The 17414-nt window shown below is 36.3% G+C and overlaps 1 protein-coding gene across 4 annotated transcripts in view; it reads right to left on the bottom strand.

Moving 5' to 3' along the window:
- nectin1b (nectin cell adhesion molecule 1b) overlaps positions 1-17414 on the bottom strand; it is a 189789-nt gene that overhangs the window by 32817 nt on the left and 139558 nt on the right. For all 4 annotated transcript variants that reach the window (XM_043264728.1, XM_043264732.1, XM_043264731.1 and 1 more), the window contains exon 6: positions 14903-15050. In XM_043264728.1, the coding sequence (XP_043120663.1) occupies positions 14903-15050 (148 nt within the window). The remainder of the gene's footprint in view (positions 1-14902; positions 15051-17414) is intronic.

The raw sequence follows: 17414 nt of genomic DNA, 5'->3' as shown, positions 1-17414 counted from the left end.
TTATTAGTATGCATACTACTGGCATAATAGCTCATATTAATGCTTTATTCTGCATGACCATATTCTATCCCTTATCCCTTAACACTACTCAATATTAAAATATAGCTATTACAAAAACTCATTATCAATAAGCAGCAGTGTTACCTTTATTGAGTAGCATGTTTAACTAAACATTACCTTCTGAATTGCAGCTCTTAAACTGCAGAAAGCATTCAATCAGCTCCTGTTTAACCCGTCCCGTGACACTATAGCACACCTGGGCCTCGGCAAACACCTGATGCGGTTCCGGAGAGTTCATGCAAACATCCAATACTCAATTTTACTTCAAATAAGTCACCAGTCACAGAGTTTAGCAAAAACTGTAGAACGACATCTGGTGAGTCATAAACTCTCCAATTTTCTGCACTGTAATCTCATTCATAAAGCCAGAAAATTCAAATAAAAGCCGGTTCCCAGAGGAGAACTCAGACAAAACTCAAAAGCAGATGTCAAACTGCCACACACGCGTACACACGAGCACGCGCGCGCTCCCACGCAAGATGTTACAAGAATGTGGGTGCAAACACAAACGCACATCTGCGCGCGTGCACACATACGCAGGCGCTGCTCTAATACGTTTTTGGGTATCGTTATTTGCATCGCTTGAAGGAGATCCAAATAATTCTCTGTGACAGGGGAGCTGTGCAGGAGTTGCCATCTAATTTCCAGAAAGGGGAAAGCTCTTTCCTCAAACATGTTAGCAGTCAGACATCATCCTGCTCATTCTGACAAGATGTCTGTGCTGATAGATAATGATGCACGGTCTGTGTGTGTGTGTGTGTGCGTCTGAGAGTGTGTTAAAATAGAGCAAGTGAAAGACAGGCTGTAAAACACTTTTACACAAATGTATTAAAACGTGTACGTATCTAGAGGCAAACGCACCGCCTCATGTCGCTGTTGAGTTGCATGACCTTTCCAAGAGGCCAGAGAGGCTCTATAAAGTCAGGGCTGCTTTGCGCATGAGTGCCTCTCTCCATTTCCTCTTTTATACACATCACTTCCACTTCACATCACCTTGTAGCACACCAGAACAGAGGTGTGGCACTGGCACGCGACCTACATAAACTCTCACTGCAGACAAACACGCATCAATAGTCATAATAACAATAATAATACTAATACTAATGAAAGTGAAATTTGCTACGATTTAACATTATTATGCACATTATTGTATGGAACCCTGTTTCTGCCACAGAATTAAAGGCACACACACGCACACAGGCATGTTGGTATTTGTAGTTTATGGGGACTCTCCATAGGCATAATGGTTTTTATACTGTACAAACTGTTCAAGCAGCAAAATCTCTGTCATATCCATATTATTAAACTCATTTGTGTACCCATAAACCACAAAAACAGCACATATGCACGCGCACACACACACACACAAACGATATAAATAAATAAAAGCAATACTTTATCTCACGATTTGAACTGAACTGTCTTACTAGGCTTGTTTGTTTGTGTTTAATAGACATTTTTTTTTTATTTCAGTGGAAGAAATGTGCTTCCATAGTGACATAATGCATTCATTTTTATTATTATTATTATTATTATTATTATTAATTATTTGTCATTTTCACTATTGCATTATGATTATGGGAACGTGAAAGCAAATATTGATTAATTGTAATAGCTTCACGAGCCTAAAACCCGCCTACAATTTCTTTAAACGTCGCTTTTTTTTTTTTTTTTTTTTTTTTTTTTTTTGAAGCTGGGCTGTGAAAGGCTCGACACATGTTCTTGACAGGTTTCTTGACATTAATTCGGACAGAATCGCACACACGTGGTGTTGAAAGCCTAATGGTCCGGTCTGTGGGCTGCCGATACAAAGGTTGCATGTTTCACTACCAAAAGGATGTGAGTCAGTAACTAAAAGAGTTTCTGTGCTCGCTGTGGCCTCAAGCAAAGCACTCAACCCAGAGTCACTTTTAAAGGACTGGGCCACAAATGAGTGAGCGGTAATTTGCTTAAAAGGGGTCATACGATAATTTGAAGTATTATTTAATATTTCTTTCCAAGGTTCACTCATAAATCAAGATTTCTAGTCATAATTTAGTTGTTCCATGACCATTTCCACCCTCTCTTCCACCCATACTGCAAAATGGATCGCTTTTCGACACTGTGTCTTTCCTTATACGAAAGATTTCCTTAGCACTGTTCTGAACTTTGTTTTTGTTTGTTTGTTTATTTGTTTGTTTTTAATGGATTTAGGTAAAATGCCCAAAAGAAGGTCTGTGGTCAACACAAGCGTTACAAGTCTAATTGTTTAAGTGTAATAATTAACTGTAAAAACTGATAATGGGTTAACAGTAAGTTCCCGTACTATATACAGGGAAAAACTGTAAACCATCCAACCAGACATTTAATGTAATTATAAAGTAAAATGCCGTTTATTCTACAGTTTTTGTTGAATAAATAGAATAAATCAATGTATCATCTGCAGTCAAAAACTGTAAAGCCATATTCCCAGAATTCCCTGCGTGGCACTGAAAGCATTTTGCTTAAAAAAATCATGTTTTTCGATAGTTTTTGTTATCAGTTATGTACTTTTATGCTGCATCTTCTGATGTTTATATGAATGTTTATTGCATTATTTAAGCGTTACCATGACGGTATTTAATGTTTGGATGAATGACTCTGTGCACCTTCTATATATTAATATATACTTCTGTTTATGGCAGAGCTGCTTGTGATGAGCTTAGATTATTCATATGGCTTTGTTGTCAGTATGTTAAAGGTACAAAACAAATTTTAATAGCAGTCTGTGTTGAATTTACCGGTTTACAATACAATTTTCTTGTTTGTATATTACAGTTTTATACTGTATTATTTATTTATTTTATTATTATTTTTTTTTTTACAATTTATCACTTAATATGTGCGTACTGCTACATCGATCCACAAAGCTACGGAATGAGTTGCTCTGGAGTAAATGTTTAGAATTTCGCATTAAAATGTTTTAAATATTAGCTAATACGCTCTTGAGCAAAAATACCCCATATTTCAAATCCCATTATCCCGCGCGGGTCATTGCAACTTTTTCATTGTGAAGCTAACCCAACTGCTTTCTCCTTGTATTGCTTCCTTGTTGCAGACACGCTGATCCATAAATAAAAGATGTAAATGAAAAAAAGAGCTCCAAAAAGATAAATAGTTGAAGAAATGGAACACGTACCTACGCTCTTTTCACACAGACAACAATTACACAAGATAATGATGATGCATTATAATTAGCATAAAAGCTGCCAAGAGTCCATAATTCTACCAAATAACATATCTGCATAAGCATGCAAATGACTGAAGTTGTTCTAAGCTGCTCTAAATATGAGTAATGTAACTGCCAGTCAGAACGCTGCTTACAGGCTGCGATAAAAGTATCTGAGAACGCCGCAAAGCTTCTAGAATGTGAAGCACTTCCATGCTGTGAGGTGCTATCATCTCGTATCACCCCTCCATCACTATCTGCTGTTCAAAAAAATTAATATGCAAAGTTTCAGAGTCGAGTATAACTTTGTGTAACTATTATTGTTTAGTCTATTGTCGGTGGAAAAATGACTGTAGAATCAACTAATCTAAAGCGGAAAGGACCTCGTGTGTGTCCGGCCCGCTTCTGTTTAAATTCAAGACAGACGCGCAGTGCAATTAGAGCAGACTGCGTCTTCTTGACCCGCGTCCTCAGAAGCTGTTCCCGACTGGCCACAGCTGGAGACAGATGTACTGTAGCAACGCAGCGTCCAATCAGCAGCAGCCCCGCAGTCCTAAGACTGACGTGTTCTTCCATCCATATGTTGTGACTATCTGGGTTTTACAGGACTTAAATAAACATTCGCCGGTGCTAAAATGCAATTTGAACACTACGTAGAACAACGGGGACACTCTAAACTGTTGTTTTCTAATTACAGTGCAAACTGTGTTCCTCGGATGAAAGTTGCTTTGGGTTAAAGCCTGTGCTGAATGAATAAATGTAATGTAAATGTTATTGTAAATGTGACGAATTCTAAAATAATTAGCTGTTCCCATATAGATAGATAGATAGATAGATAGATAGATAGATAGATAGATAGATAGATAGATAGATAGATAGATAGATAGATAGATAGATAGATTTTAAAGCCTTCACTTGGACAGTTTTGGGAAGGAAGCAGTGACACAACTAACCCCCTTTTCAGAAGCTCAACTGTTTACATAATAGAAGATCATTTCCAGTCTTAAGCTATTTTCCCATGAAGTTAGTGCAGTGTGACAAAATATAACTTTTGGTGTCAAATTGCATACAACAGGTGCTTTTGAGGCAATAATCAAAGAAAATCCTCAAACTCTCTAGTTTTCAGAGTCGGAATAATATTAGCAGATTTGTTTCTTTGCTGGGTTAATGTACACTGACTCACTGAATAACTAAAAAAAAAGAAAAAGAGAATGTGTAGTTAAATGCTGCTATTCATCACTATGTTTTATATGACTCACTTCTACCTGTGTTCTTTTTCTCTCTTCGGTTTCCAAGTTTTCAAGCATCTGTTTTATAATTATTAGTAATATTTAATGTAACTTCCCCAGACTGTGCCTACAAATCCTTAAGAGATTTTTTTTTTTATCCATGAAACAGAAACGATAGATTACTTTCCAATGAATTGAATGATAAGATAAATGAGGATGAATAACGATACATAACGTCATTGGAAGCCTTGATATATAGTGTATACCCCAGAGAGTCATCTGGACCACTTTTATGGTACTTTCATGCTGCTTTACGGTCATTTCTGAGCTTTCATTCTTATTCATCTTCATTATTTTGAAAGGAATAACCAGAATATTCCTAAAAACTATTTTCCTTTTGTGTTCCACAGAAGAAAAAAAAAGTAACACGGATGTGACATTTTTTTGTCAACAGTTCATTTAAAATGCCGTCTAGGTGGGTATCTCACTAGGTTTTAGAACAGCTAGAAAGTATGTTTGTGTGTGTGTGTGTGTGTGTGTGTGTGTGTGAGAGAGAGAGAGAGAAACACAAACTTGCAGAGAGATAAGCCTTGACAGACAGCGTCACTTTCAGATGCACCATTATCTTTCTTCAAAGGGACAAAATAATGAAAGGCAGCTAAATAATTCAGAAACTTCCTCCTTTCCAGCTTCTCTTTTCATAAAAAAAGATCATTCCCTCTTTGATCCCATTTTGAATTCAATGCGCTTGCTCTATAGAGAAAATTGATGTAATTATTGATCCAATTAGACTTATGAGGTACCACAGTGGTTTACCTTTTTTTTCTTATTGGGTATCAAGCAGAGACACAGAATAGTGCTTTAATTCAGATGTGTACCAGGTATGAATCACAGCGCTGAACAATTGATCTGGCTACTAAAATCCACCCGGAAAGAAAGACCCCCAGACACAGCAAGTGGAAAATAACTCACATTTCCGCCCAATGAAATCAGGTCTGTTGCATTACAACTGCATTAGTTTAAATGGCACACCATGCTCTAACAGTCTTATATCTGACTATCGACTGACAATGACTTTAAATCAAATGGGATGGACTGCACAAAAGCTTAAGAACAGCTAAGCTGGTTTGCCATCACATTAAAAAAAATGAAATAAAAATATTAGGTGCTATGACACTATTGACAGAGACAGAGAGAGAGAGAGTATATTTAAAGTCACACCATGGTAAAGGTGTAAACAAGCTAAATTATGCCTATTATCAGCATTTCTAATGAAAAAAAATTATTAAAAAAATACCATGACCTAAGACTTTTTGTACTTATTTTTATGTTTATTGAGCTTCAGCACTGCAATCAATTTATTGAACTTAAAAATATGAATTCTAACAAGAAATAAAAATACTATGGAATTAATGGTGAACCAGAACAGCGTGGTTACAAAAGTTCTTCAAAATATTTTCCTTTGTGTTCGGCAGAACAAAGAAATGCATACAGATTTGGAACTACTTGAGGGTGAGTAAATGATGACAGATTTTTCATTTTTGGTTGAACTATTCCTTTAAGCTCCATTAGATGAAAAGCATGTTCGGAACATTTTCTTTAGCGGATTTTTTTTTTTTTAGTGGAAGGACTGCATTTAATGAACTTGCTTCAATTGCAATACATATATTTTTAGTTTTAATATTTTGTTTTGTGGGTAACCGCTTTATGAAAGCAATAGGGTTCTCGAGGCAGTGCTGCATCATAAATAAATCATATGATTTTTCACATGATTGATTATATATGTATATATATATATATATATATATATATATATATATATATATATATATATATCGTTTTTGGAGGTTAACACTATAAATTCTTAGACTGTGTCTAATGCAGAATTTTTAAAGTATTCTGACATGAAGAGGCCTACAGGGTTGACCGGTGCATCCGAATACTCAAACCCTCATGAACGGCGATGTAGCCATTGTTGGCAGGAAACATAAGAGTGCAGGTTTTCACGAGGATGTCTGGCCACCTTCACGACCTGCCCTTCTCCTTGGTCTGTCGGCCACGAAAGGCTCAGGGCAGCTTAAGAGAGAAGATTTGACAGGGATAGAGAGAAAAACATAGCTAATCCCTGCTCTGAAAAGAGTAATCTATAAGAAAGAGTTAGGAAGAAGGGAAAGAGACAGAAAAAAAAGGAAAATTACTTTCTGGAATCCTTTGACAAAGGAAGTGAGGCTATCAGTCAAGAGATGCCGTCTAAATCCGGAAAGCAGAAGAGCGGGTTTAAATATGATGTCTTTTTCTTTTTTTTCTTTTTTTTTTACAATCAGAGCTGTAACCATTGGCCATTAAAACCAAGTTTACTTTAAGTTTCTGTATGACATCAAATCCAGATCTCCATGGGCAGGATGTGACGCGAGGCCAGTATCTGGCACCTTCATTGATCTCTGTTGATCACAATCTTATTTGGTAATTTAAATGCTAATGACACTTATAATTGTGCAACAGGGGAAACTCAATCTGATACGGAGGAGCCAGTGATTTGCTGCTCTTTGTCTCAAATAGGATCCTCTCTGATTCAGAATTACTGTTAAAAGAGTGAGGAAATGACATTTACAATCTTATTATGATGTGTCCCCTTCATCAGACCAGGCCCAGACTAAATTATCTTTCTATCCAGTAACTGTCTATCTGTTAGATTATCCGTCCATCCATCCATCCATCCATCCATCTATCCATCCATCCATCTATCTGTCTGTCCATCAATCCATCTGTCCACACTTCTATCTGTCTATCTATCCATCTCTCTGTCCATATATCTGTCTGTTAATCTCTTTTCCTCCACCCATGTATTTGTCTGTCTATGTGTCTCTCTATCTGTCCATATATCTATCTCTCTATCTGTCTGTTCATCCATCCATGTTTGTCTTTGGCTATTTGTCTATTTATCCATCTGCCCACGAATCTGTCTGTCTGCCTGTTCATCTATTTCATACGTCTATATATTCATCTGTTCACGTTTCTGTCTATCTGTTCATCCATCATCCATCTGTTTATTTGTTTATCTGATAGATAGAAAGACAGAGAGATATATAGATAGATAGATAGCTATATGATAGAATACTCATGCAAATATGTTTAAATGCACATAGTTGTTGAGATGAAGCAAATTTCAGGTGCCGCGAAGTCTCTTTAAAAAAAGCCGAAGCCGATCCATATTGTTGTCTTTGGCTTATAATCAACCCTGTCATTGCCCTGTCACTGGAACATGCTTTCTGCTAGCGCACGGAAGTTAAATTATTGCAGCACAGCCTTTAATATCACTTCAACTCTGGTTGTCAGAAGTCAATACCGGCCCACTTATGGGCCAAACTGCTCTCAAAAATCAAATAGTCCCACATTATTATCGTACAAAGAAACACATTTAGAATCAAGGAAATAGATTGCATCGATTATATACCTTTGTGTCAACATAAAATGAATTATTATCGCAAACTCATCCCTAGGGATGGAAAATTATGCTTTATTGCGTTGTGCCTTTATATGTTTTCACAGACTGGCCATCCATTGAGAATTGAATCACAGTGATTGACTCCTTGAACTGCCAGCAGCGCTCTTGATGATCGGCGATCAAACCGTTATACGGGCCTCCATGAGAACTGAGAATTATGGGAATCGACTATTTCTGGCACACATCATATTAAAGCCATAAAGAGGCAATGAGTTCACTACAAGTATAAAGTAGAAGTCCCTGTTATCAGACTCTTTGTCGTAAATCTGAAGAGCTTTTATTTGTACTTCACCTTGATTTCAAAACTACTTCATTGTGACGCTAAGCACTGCATTAGCATCACAAAGAATAACACAATCATCACGAAATGAAAAAACTTATAATGAAACATAAGGAACGTCATATTATGTTATATTATAAATCTATTTAGTTTTACTTTCTCTATATCGTTCCCCGATACTACCCGTTTAAACCAACAGGTTACCATTAAACCAACATCTACCTCAGTAATGAATGTTTGTAAAATAAATTGAGGAAGTTTCAGTTTTTAATAGTACATGCAGTCAAAAGGGTTCCTAACACCATTATAAAAATAGACAAGCACGGGTACGACAGCTCTACCATCACGGAAACACCGGCAACAAGCAGCACTGGATGTGGACCACTGTTCACCAGGGACTCGTATTCTGGACATGCAGACAGAAACATGCTTGCAGGCAACACGGGGAGAGAAAAGAGACCGACGGAGGTTAGGGAGCTTTAGCATATTGAGCAGAGTTTGCAGTGTGAGTCATAGTAAAGTTGTGTTAGTTTTAGAAGTAAAACTAGATGAGAATCCTCTTGAGGAACGATTGTTACACAAATAACTTTTCATCAAAAGAGTGCTTGATGAAAGTGCACACTTCAAAAAGCTCAACTTTGTAGCTTGCGCACATCATTTAGGCCTTTCTTCATCTTTGGCTACTGCAAAGTCATCCAAAAACTGTACCGCGTTTGCGGTCTGTTCGAAACTATTTAAACTTCGGTTGCTGAACAGTACAAGGAATCCATACATGCTTTTTTCCCCCCTAACACTTATCTATGAATATAAAAGAGACAGGGGAGTGTTCTGCTAGTTTTAGTTCAATATCTGTGCAGTTTATGCACCTCGTATCTTAAACTTTGATACAATTCCTTGATTTTTATGATACAAATGAAACTAGTTGAATCTACAACTTATCCTTTAACATGAACATTGCATTATATTTTTCTGTCATTTTACTTCAATAATTCTATGATGGAAGGCCAAAAAAAGTGAATGAATGAATGAATGAATGAATGAATGAATGAATTTTGTTATTACAATTATGAATTTTGTATGAAAGCCCTTTCCGTGACTGAATAAAAAAATAAAAATGTTATTGCAACTTTTTATCTCACAACTATGCCATTTTTTTCCCAGAAATGCATGATCCAAACTCGATCCAAATTTTCTCCGAATTGTGAGATATAAATTCAGAATTACGAGTTAAAAAGCCAGAATTATGAGTTATAAAGTCAAAACTGCAAGTTATAAAAGTCAGAATTGAGAGATATAAACTTCTGAGAATATATCAGTCTTTTTTTCCAGTTTATATCAGAAAATAAGTCAGAATTGTGAGTTTATATCACGCAATTCTGAAAAAAAAAAAATTACCTTTTTTTTTATTCAGTGTCGGAAATGGCTTTCATACTTTGGGGTTCCTGATTATGTACTGCAAAAAATATTTTTGTTCTTCAGTACATGTCAAAACATTCTTAATTTATAATATATAGTGGAGAAGCAAAATGATTTAAGATATTAAGTCTGAAAAAATAAAAGAGAAAACAACAATATTTTAACAATATTAGTATGATGTAGTTTTTCTTCTTTTAAGCACAAATTTTTAAATGCAAAATGTTATACTCAAATACTCTTAATAACTTAAGTTACTTTGTTCTTAAGTGGAAAATATTCGTTATTGGAAACATGATAGAAATTTGGATCGATGATGATGATGATGATGATGATGATGATGATGATGATTCCTGCACTTCCCGTAATCCAATTCATTTTTTTTTTTCTATAAATGCTCAAATGCTGTTCACTCAGAGCTCAAAACAAACAGAACTGGAGGCCATCATGCCACACAGAGACTCTATGAGGGAAAATTCAGAAAGGGGGGTTGACTAGGAGGCCGTGGCCTTTACTTTCCTGGTGGGGGATTCGGGTTTCTCTGGGGCCTCAGTCCCAGGGGCCTCTGGCTTTGTCACACAGCTATCAGCCACTGCGATGCTGGGATCCAGAGAGAGAGAGAAAGAGTGGTTACTGAAGCAAAGCAGCAGAGAAAGACAGCAAGCGAGAGAGAAGAGCCTCATTTGTTCCTAATTCATTCCTGCGAGACGAAATCAGCGTGTTTTATTCGTCTCTTTAGGCCTGCGGATTGATTACGAGAGAGAACGTGGGCAGATGCCAGGTCTTTAGCAGGCTACTCCATCTTAGGTGCCGTTTCGCAGGGTCGACCGAAGCGTATTGACTCTTGACACAGATAAAAGGTGCGACTGGATTCGTGTTAGAGCTACAGCCAAACGCCGCGCTTTGACACTTATTGCTGCTGCACGGGGTGATTTACATTTACCGACAAACACAAGTGCTCCGTTTATTGCTGGGTGGTAAATTTAGAAGTCTTGTGGGAAAACAACAGCGCTACGTTAAATTATGATGATTTGAAAAGCCCTTTATTTTCCTACAAAAATAATGACAAACAAACGAAATTACATTTAGGAGGGAAAAATAAGGCATCCTGAGTAAATCACAGAGAGACTGAAAGAGAAAGCAAACAAATAGCTAAGAAGCCTACAGTACAGACTGATAAAAAATGATTAGAGAATTTGTAAATAAAACAATGATTATTGAACCATGCTTTACAAATATTGAAGCTCCACCAGTCAAGCATTGTTTTTGCATGTTTTTTTTTTTTTCTTGATCCTGAATTAATTTTCTCACGATCTCGAGTTAACTGAAGTGATTTGCTCAACCAAGCAAGTGTTTGTTTTTTTTAAACCAAATAAAAATTATGATAAATCTTGCACCGTGTAAGCGAGAGTGGTGTTTTGTTCACATCGACTCGGCAATAAAATTTCATAAATAACAGTTTCCTTCTCATGTGCCAAAACAACTGCTATTTTTTTACGATCACTAAACAATTAATTTGTGAACACAAAAAAAAAGAAAAGAAAAAAAAAAACAGAAAGAATAGAATTATGCATGGCCTTTTGGGGCTTCCTTGGGGCTACATAAATGCTATTTCAATAATTGTACTTCAAAATGTATGACTAATTAATAATTAATTAAATGCGTTACTCAATGTTTCTTCATACATGACTGCAATATTTACCAGCTATTTCTCATTTCATGAATATCATGAAATAGTAAGTCATAATATTACAACAACCTGATCTTATATGTTGTTTGATTTGGCAGAAATTCAAATATTAATAAGCACTGTAGCAGGTTTGTGAAAATGGCATTTAATAATAGCAATAATAATACAGACCACCGTCGCAACTGATGCTTAGACCTGCTTCCGAACTCTAACGTGAAGCTTTCAAAATAAAATGGCATGGATTTTGTCAGAGTCTCTCAAATGAGCATCATGATTTGATCTCTGAGGTAATTAAGAACTCAGGTAGATCCTGTGCCAGATTTCATGCACCCTCACACCGGTTTGCCAGGGCGATATTCCCACGAAGGACAGGAGCCAACTCTCTCCTGTGAGAGATTAATTACCCTCTCAGAAGGACAGATTACCACTAACTTTAAATATCACAAATTAAATGGGGATAAGCGGCAATATGTTGATTTACTGATCCAAGTGACTCAATGTGGGTTGAAAGGTGATATTAATACCTACTTTTCTGTGTTTTTTTGAACTGAAGTTGCTAATAGGACGTTCCTGGAAGCAGCCAGGGTGTGTGAGTCCACGTCTCCGTATGGCAGAGAAAGAAAGCCATATGTCCCCGCGTTCATCTCCCAGTGTTTATATTTTATATGAGGGCAGTGGCCACATTGAATTTTGGCCTGCTCGGTGAGCATTCTGGGAAGGATCTCAGAGGGAACAGTTAGCTGCATGCTGGTTGCAAGTCCCGTGCGATTTCAGCGGTCTCGGCTTCACAAATTAGAAGACCGAGTTCAGGTCAGAAGTCAGTGTTATCTGCTGTCATAACATCGATATCTTACACATGGCAATAATGTTAAATAATCGCAAATATAGGTATATTAAAGTGGTGCATGTGATCCACTTCCTATTAAGTGTCTCTAATACACGTGTACTTACATAGTAACTATATATGTAAGTACACATCAGTACATCTACAGCGCTAAACTACACACATGTAACAACCCTCAGAATCTATGTGTAAGTACAAATGTGTAACGGGATATTGGTATGTATAAGAGTAATTGGAACACACAGGGTGATCGGGGTGGAGATGGGTAGGTTTAGGGATATGTAAAATGGAGGAGTTGGATCTGGAGTTGGTGGAGTTGGCGCAGCACTGTAATACTAAGTGCTACTGTCTACCACAATTTATATGTAAAGCCTAATTTGCTGGACGTAATTACATGGTTAAGTGTAAGTAGCCATGTGAATACAATGGCTACTATAAAGTCTCAAATTAGGTAATTACTCTGTATCATGACACCTTAAAAAAAAAGTGTTACTAACATTTGTACTGTTATTACCAAAAACTTTTTTTTACGAATGTCTTGTTACACACATACCATTCAGTGGGTTGTTATGTATGAGTAGTTACACAAACATTAGAGCTGTACATACTAGGTAGGCAGATGTGTACGTGTTATGTAACCACAGTGTAAGTACACAGTACACAGGTATTAGGGACACAATATAAAGTGGGACCCAATTATGTACCACAAAGATTGCAAATTAATCTTGATTGGCTATTAAGATGTCTTTCGTTTATTTTAATTTCATTGATGTATATATCAATATACTATAGAAGTCATTAATCAGGGATGCTGAATGCTCTCTCCTGATTGGCTACAAGTTTGTTTTGATATCCGGCCCGACTGTTTCCTAAAGCATTTTTTTGAAAAATTGCTTACTCTGCCTTTAAAGTCCAACCTAATTTTATATTTGACTCTATATATCTTGTTCAGATTATGGTCACATCAGTGCTCAACAACAGTGCAGAAGAAAGCACCCTTTGCTGTCAGAGAGGAAGAAAAAGTTGTTCAAGAGGAGGAAGATGTCATGGGAAGATGTTTTTGTGAAGTTTCCATGCATGTCAGCAAGTCACCCTATTTTTACAAGCTCCTGGAACGTTTCCCCTTTAAAACATCTCCACTCTCACCGAATTTCATTTATAAAGTTATACGCCACAGACAGCGTTCATACGAATGCACTTCCAGTATATATCTTTTTTTTTTCATGCATTAGTTTACTAATTGCCTTAATTTAATATTTAATAATTTCAATAAATTCAATCATTTTATTACAATTTTTATTAAACAGCCTACTTTAGATTTCTAACTATAAGTACCTGTGTAACTACAAGTTTGATTGGAGCGATAAATATTAATAAAAGCAATATTGCTGTCTTTAAAGTTTCAGTGTAATCTTTCGAACATGCAGTGATTTTTGAGTACTTCTTCAGTTTCAGTTGGAGGTAATTTGAACAGTTGTTTCTATGAACAATTTCTAAACAACATCCTTTTCTTCTATATATATACTGTCAATCTCAGTAGATTATCAGGGCCAAAGTTTCAGTCTTGTCTGAGTTCTCATGTAGTCCTGAGTTTTGGGAAACTGTTGACTGTCAAGTGTTCTGTTTATTTGCCATGCTTTGGGATTTGACAGGCTCTGGTGCTAATCTGATGTGCCTCCTGCAATCAGCCCTGATTGAAACACCTGTCTCTCAAACGGAGAAATGGACAAATCAGGTCTACATAGCAATCAGTAGACCTCTTTAACAAATAGGTAACATGCTCTTAGGCAATCAAGTGCATCCACTAACAGCAAAATGAGAGATGCATTCATAAATGCTTCTTTTCTGGATATTTCAAGTGCGATGACCCCGAAGTATTGAAGGTTGTTCTTTCATTAAGGTCCCTAGAAGCCCAGCATAATAATGGGATGGTGCTTTGCAATGCTTTAAGAAACAGCCAGTGAAGTATTAAATGTTCCATCCAGTTGTGTGAGTTTCTGAAGTGTAATTCTTCCTAATGACAATGACAGGCTCTGCATTACCGTTTCAATACCCTCTTTCTTCAGCCATCAAAAGCAGTCTGCATTAATAAAAAAACTCATCATAATGGTTAAACGCAATTTAAAATGCATTTTTACTATTATCACTATTACTATTTTTGAAAAGCAACTGTAGCTGTATGTCAGTGGATATAGATCAAAACTGTAATATATATATATATATATATATATATATATATATATATATATATATATATATATATATATATATATATATATATATATATATATATATATATATATATATATATATATATATATATATATATATATATATATATATATATATATATATATAATATTATATTTATTATTATTATTATTATTATTATTATTATTTTATTAATCACAAAAATTTCACCAAAATTGTCTAGACTGCAGATTTACAGACAAAATCAGAAAATCATATTATTTGCTTTATTTTGACTTTTTTTATTGATTGATTGATTGATTGATATTTCAGCAGCAGGATTTGTTTGCAGCAAGTATTTCATTTTGATTGCATTTTGCTTCATGATTTCATTGTAAGCCCACAAACAAGACTAAACGTCTGTTCTGTGCTTCCGCTGTGTTACTGTAGATTGATCCCTGCTGTAAACGGTTTCATAAAGGCTTGGGTACTTGAAGTACTTACAGATCATTGTCTGTTTCTGTACGGGGCTTCTGTCCTCTCCTGTACACCATACATATTGTGGCCACCACTCCTACAATCAGACCGGCCACCACCACAACTCCCAAGATGCCAAAAATACCGCCGGGAGGTCCCTGTGGCATCGGCTTTTCTGCAGGAGAAGAGAAAGAAAGAGCGTTATGAACTGCGCCTGATTCATGCCGCCACCATTAAACAATCAACAATTCTGAATCACAAAAAGAGTTTGCAGTCTGACGCAGCACCAGCTGACCACAGATAATCAAAACATCGCTGTGTTTACACTCCTTCATTCCTGCATGTTAAGTCAGCATGAAGAAAACGCACTGTGGGATCAAGAATTCTTCTCTATTTAATCGTTTGCATCTTTTCCTGAGATGCATTATTTAATCAACAATTAGGCCTAATACTGACAACAGGTTTCACTTCGCAAGCGGAATTCCAGTCAGTTTTTTTTAAGAGACATGATGGTTGAGTTCAGAGCTTAAAGGGACAGTGAACGTTCTGGCATTATGTCCCCTTACGTTGTTCCAAACCAGTATGGGTTTCTTTCTTCTGTTGAACATAAAAAAAAAATCTGCTGGTCACCACTGACATCCTTAGCGTGGGGAAAGAAAGAAAGAAAGAGAAAGAACAAAAAGGAAAGGAAAATATATGTTGAAAATATCTTCCTTGGTGTGCAACTGAAGAAAGACATTCATCACATTCATAAGTTTGGAACAACATGAGGGTGAGTAAATGATGAAGAAATTTAGTGTAGTCTATCCCTTACAATGATGACAGCAGTGTCAGAAGCACATCAATCAAAAATTAAAGTAGCGACAGATCTTTTCTTCAAATTATTTGACATAGATACGAGTGAAATGGGTTACTGAAAAAGAGAATTGGATGTGGCACTCCAAAAATTACAAGTTCAAAAAAAAAAAAGAAAAATGCATGGAATGAATTGAAATCTTAAATGCATATAACTTTTTATAACTTAATAAATCGAATAAAGGGAAAATCGGGTTGCACTTTATTTTGACAGTCCACTTTAGACATTGTAGTAACTATAAGTGCCTTTGTAACTACATGTCAAGTACATGTCAACTAATTCTGATTAATTGGCAACTACATGTCAACTAACTCTCAAGAGTAGACTGTTATGGTAGGTTTAGGGTTAACAGAATAAGTTGACATATAATAGTCAGTATGTCGCATGTTGTGGACTCATCAAAATAAAGTGTTAGAAGATATTAAACAGATAATCTACTAATACTTAATTGACGGCTGGTTGATATGTAGATGTAAAGTTACTGTTAGTACAATGTCTAAAGTGGACTAGCAAAAGAAAGAGTTACCGAAGACTCTTTCTTTGTACTATATAGTATATAGGTTTTAATCCTGGCTGATTTTAATCTTTAACTTGTTATCCATACAAACTAACACAGGTAGCAACAAAGAACTACAATCTGATGATGCTCTTTAAAAAAAAAAAAATATATATATATATATATATATATATATATATATATATATATATATATATATATATATATATATATATATATATATAAATAAAACATGTCAGTTTTACCTTTGCATTACAACACAAGGTCAACACAAACACTTCAAGTCTCTCTCAAAGTTTGCGAGAGGTTATATTCTCACAACCTTTGAGACTAAGAGCAAATATACGTGTGAATTTCAGTCGATGCTGTTGAGGTGCGAAGGTAAAGAGGTTTCTCCTGTAATCCTTGCATCAGAGCTGAAAGCAGCAGTTTCCTTTGTATTTCAGCAGATAAAACTCAGCCTGGAAACACAAAAGCCACAGCGCAGTGATCTCCACAGGCTAATAATATTAGCTTCTTGCTAGATCGAACCGTTAACGTTCACCTAAGCAACTAAGGTTATTCTAGGCCTGCAGTCAAGCAGCCACGTAAATACTGTGCACGATCTGCTAAAAGAATCATTTTGTTTATGATCTTTATTTTTAGCATGCGGGCTCAGCCAAAGTGCACGAACTTAGGTGCTCCCTGTGAGAGCGCCATAATTTTAGATGTTAATATTTATTCAAAAATGCCAGCAAAAACAATCAGACATAATGCATTCCAGCAAAAGCACATTCTCGCATGTAACCCAGCTGAGCAGCTGCTCGTGGGTGTTAAGCCACTGGGTTTTTTTGGCAGACTATTGGGGCAAATATGTTCTGAAGACTGCGGCAGCTGTTGCTGACTTTATGATTGGCCTCTAGTTTGTGTCAAAAACAGTCAATGTTGGCAGCCAGTGTCAACACGGCAACTGATTCCACTGTCAGGGGTATCTCGTAAAACTGGTGCAGTGTGACTGATGGCCAGCAGGGGGTGAGAGCGTTCACGGTGGCACCATATGTGCTACAATCAGTCACATGTCATAACTCGTCTGTATAGACTAGACTACCCATCCAAATTACGCTCAGATGTGCAACACTTAGATTTAATCACTAAATACAGCAGATGACAGAAATATCGTTCGACAG

The sequence above is a fragment of the Puntigrus tetrazona genome, chromosome 18 (assembly GCF_018831695.1).
Source record: "Puntigrus tetrazona isolate hp1 chromosome 18, ASM1883169v1, whole genome shotgun sequence".
Classification (NCBI taxonomy): domain Eukaryota; kingdom Metazoa; phylum Chordata; class Actinopteri; order Cypriniformes; family Cyprinidae; genus Puntigrus; species Puntigrus tetrazona.
The sequence above is the reverse complement of the archived record's forward strand: the minus strand, read 5'-3'. Positions and strand labels throughout refer to the sequence as shown.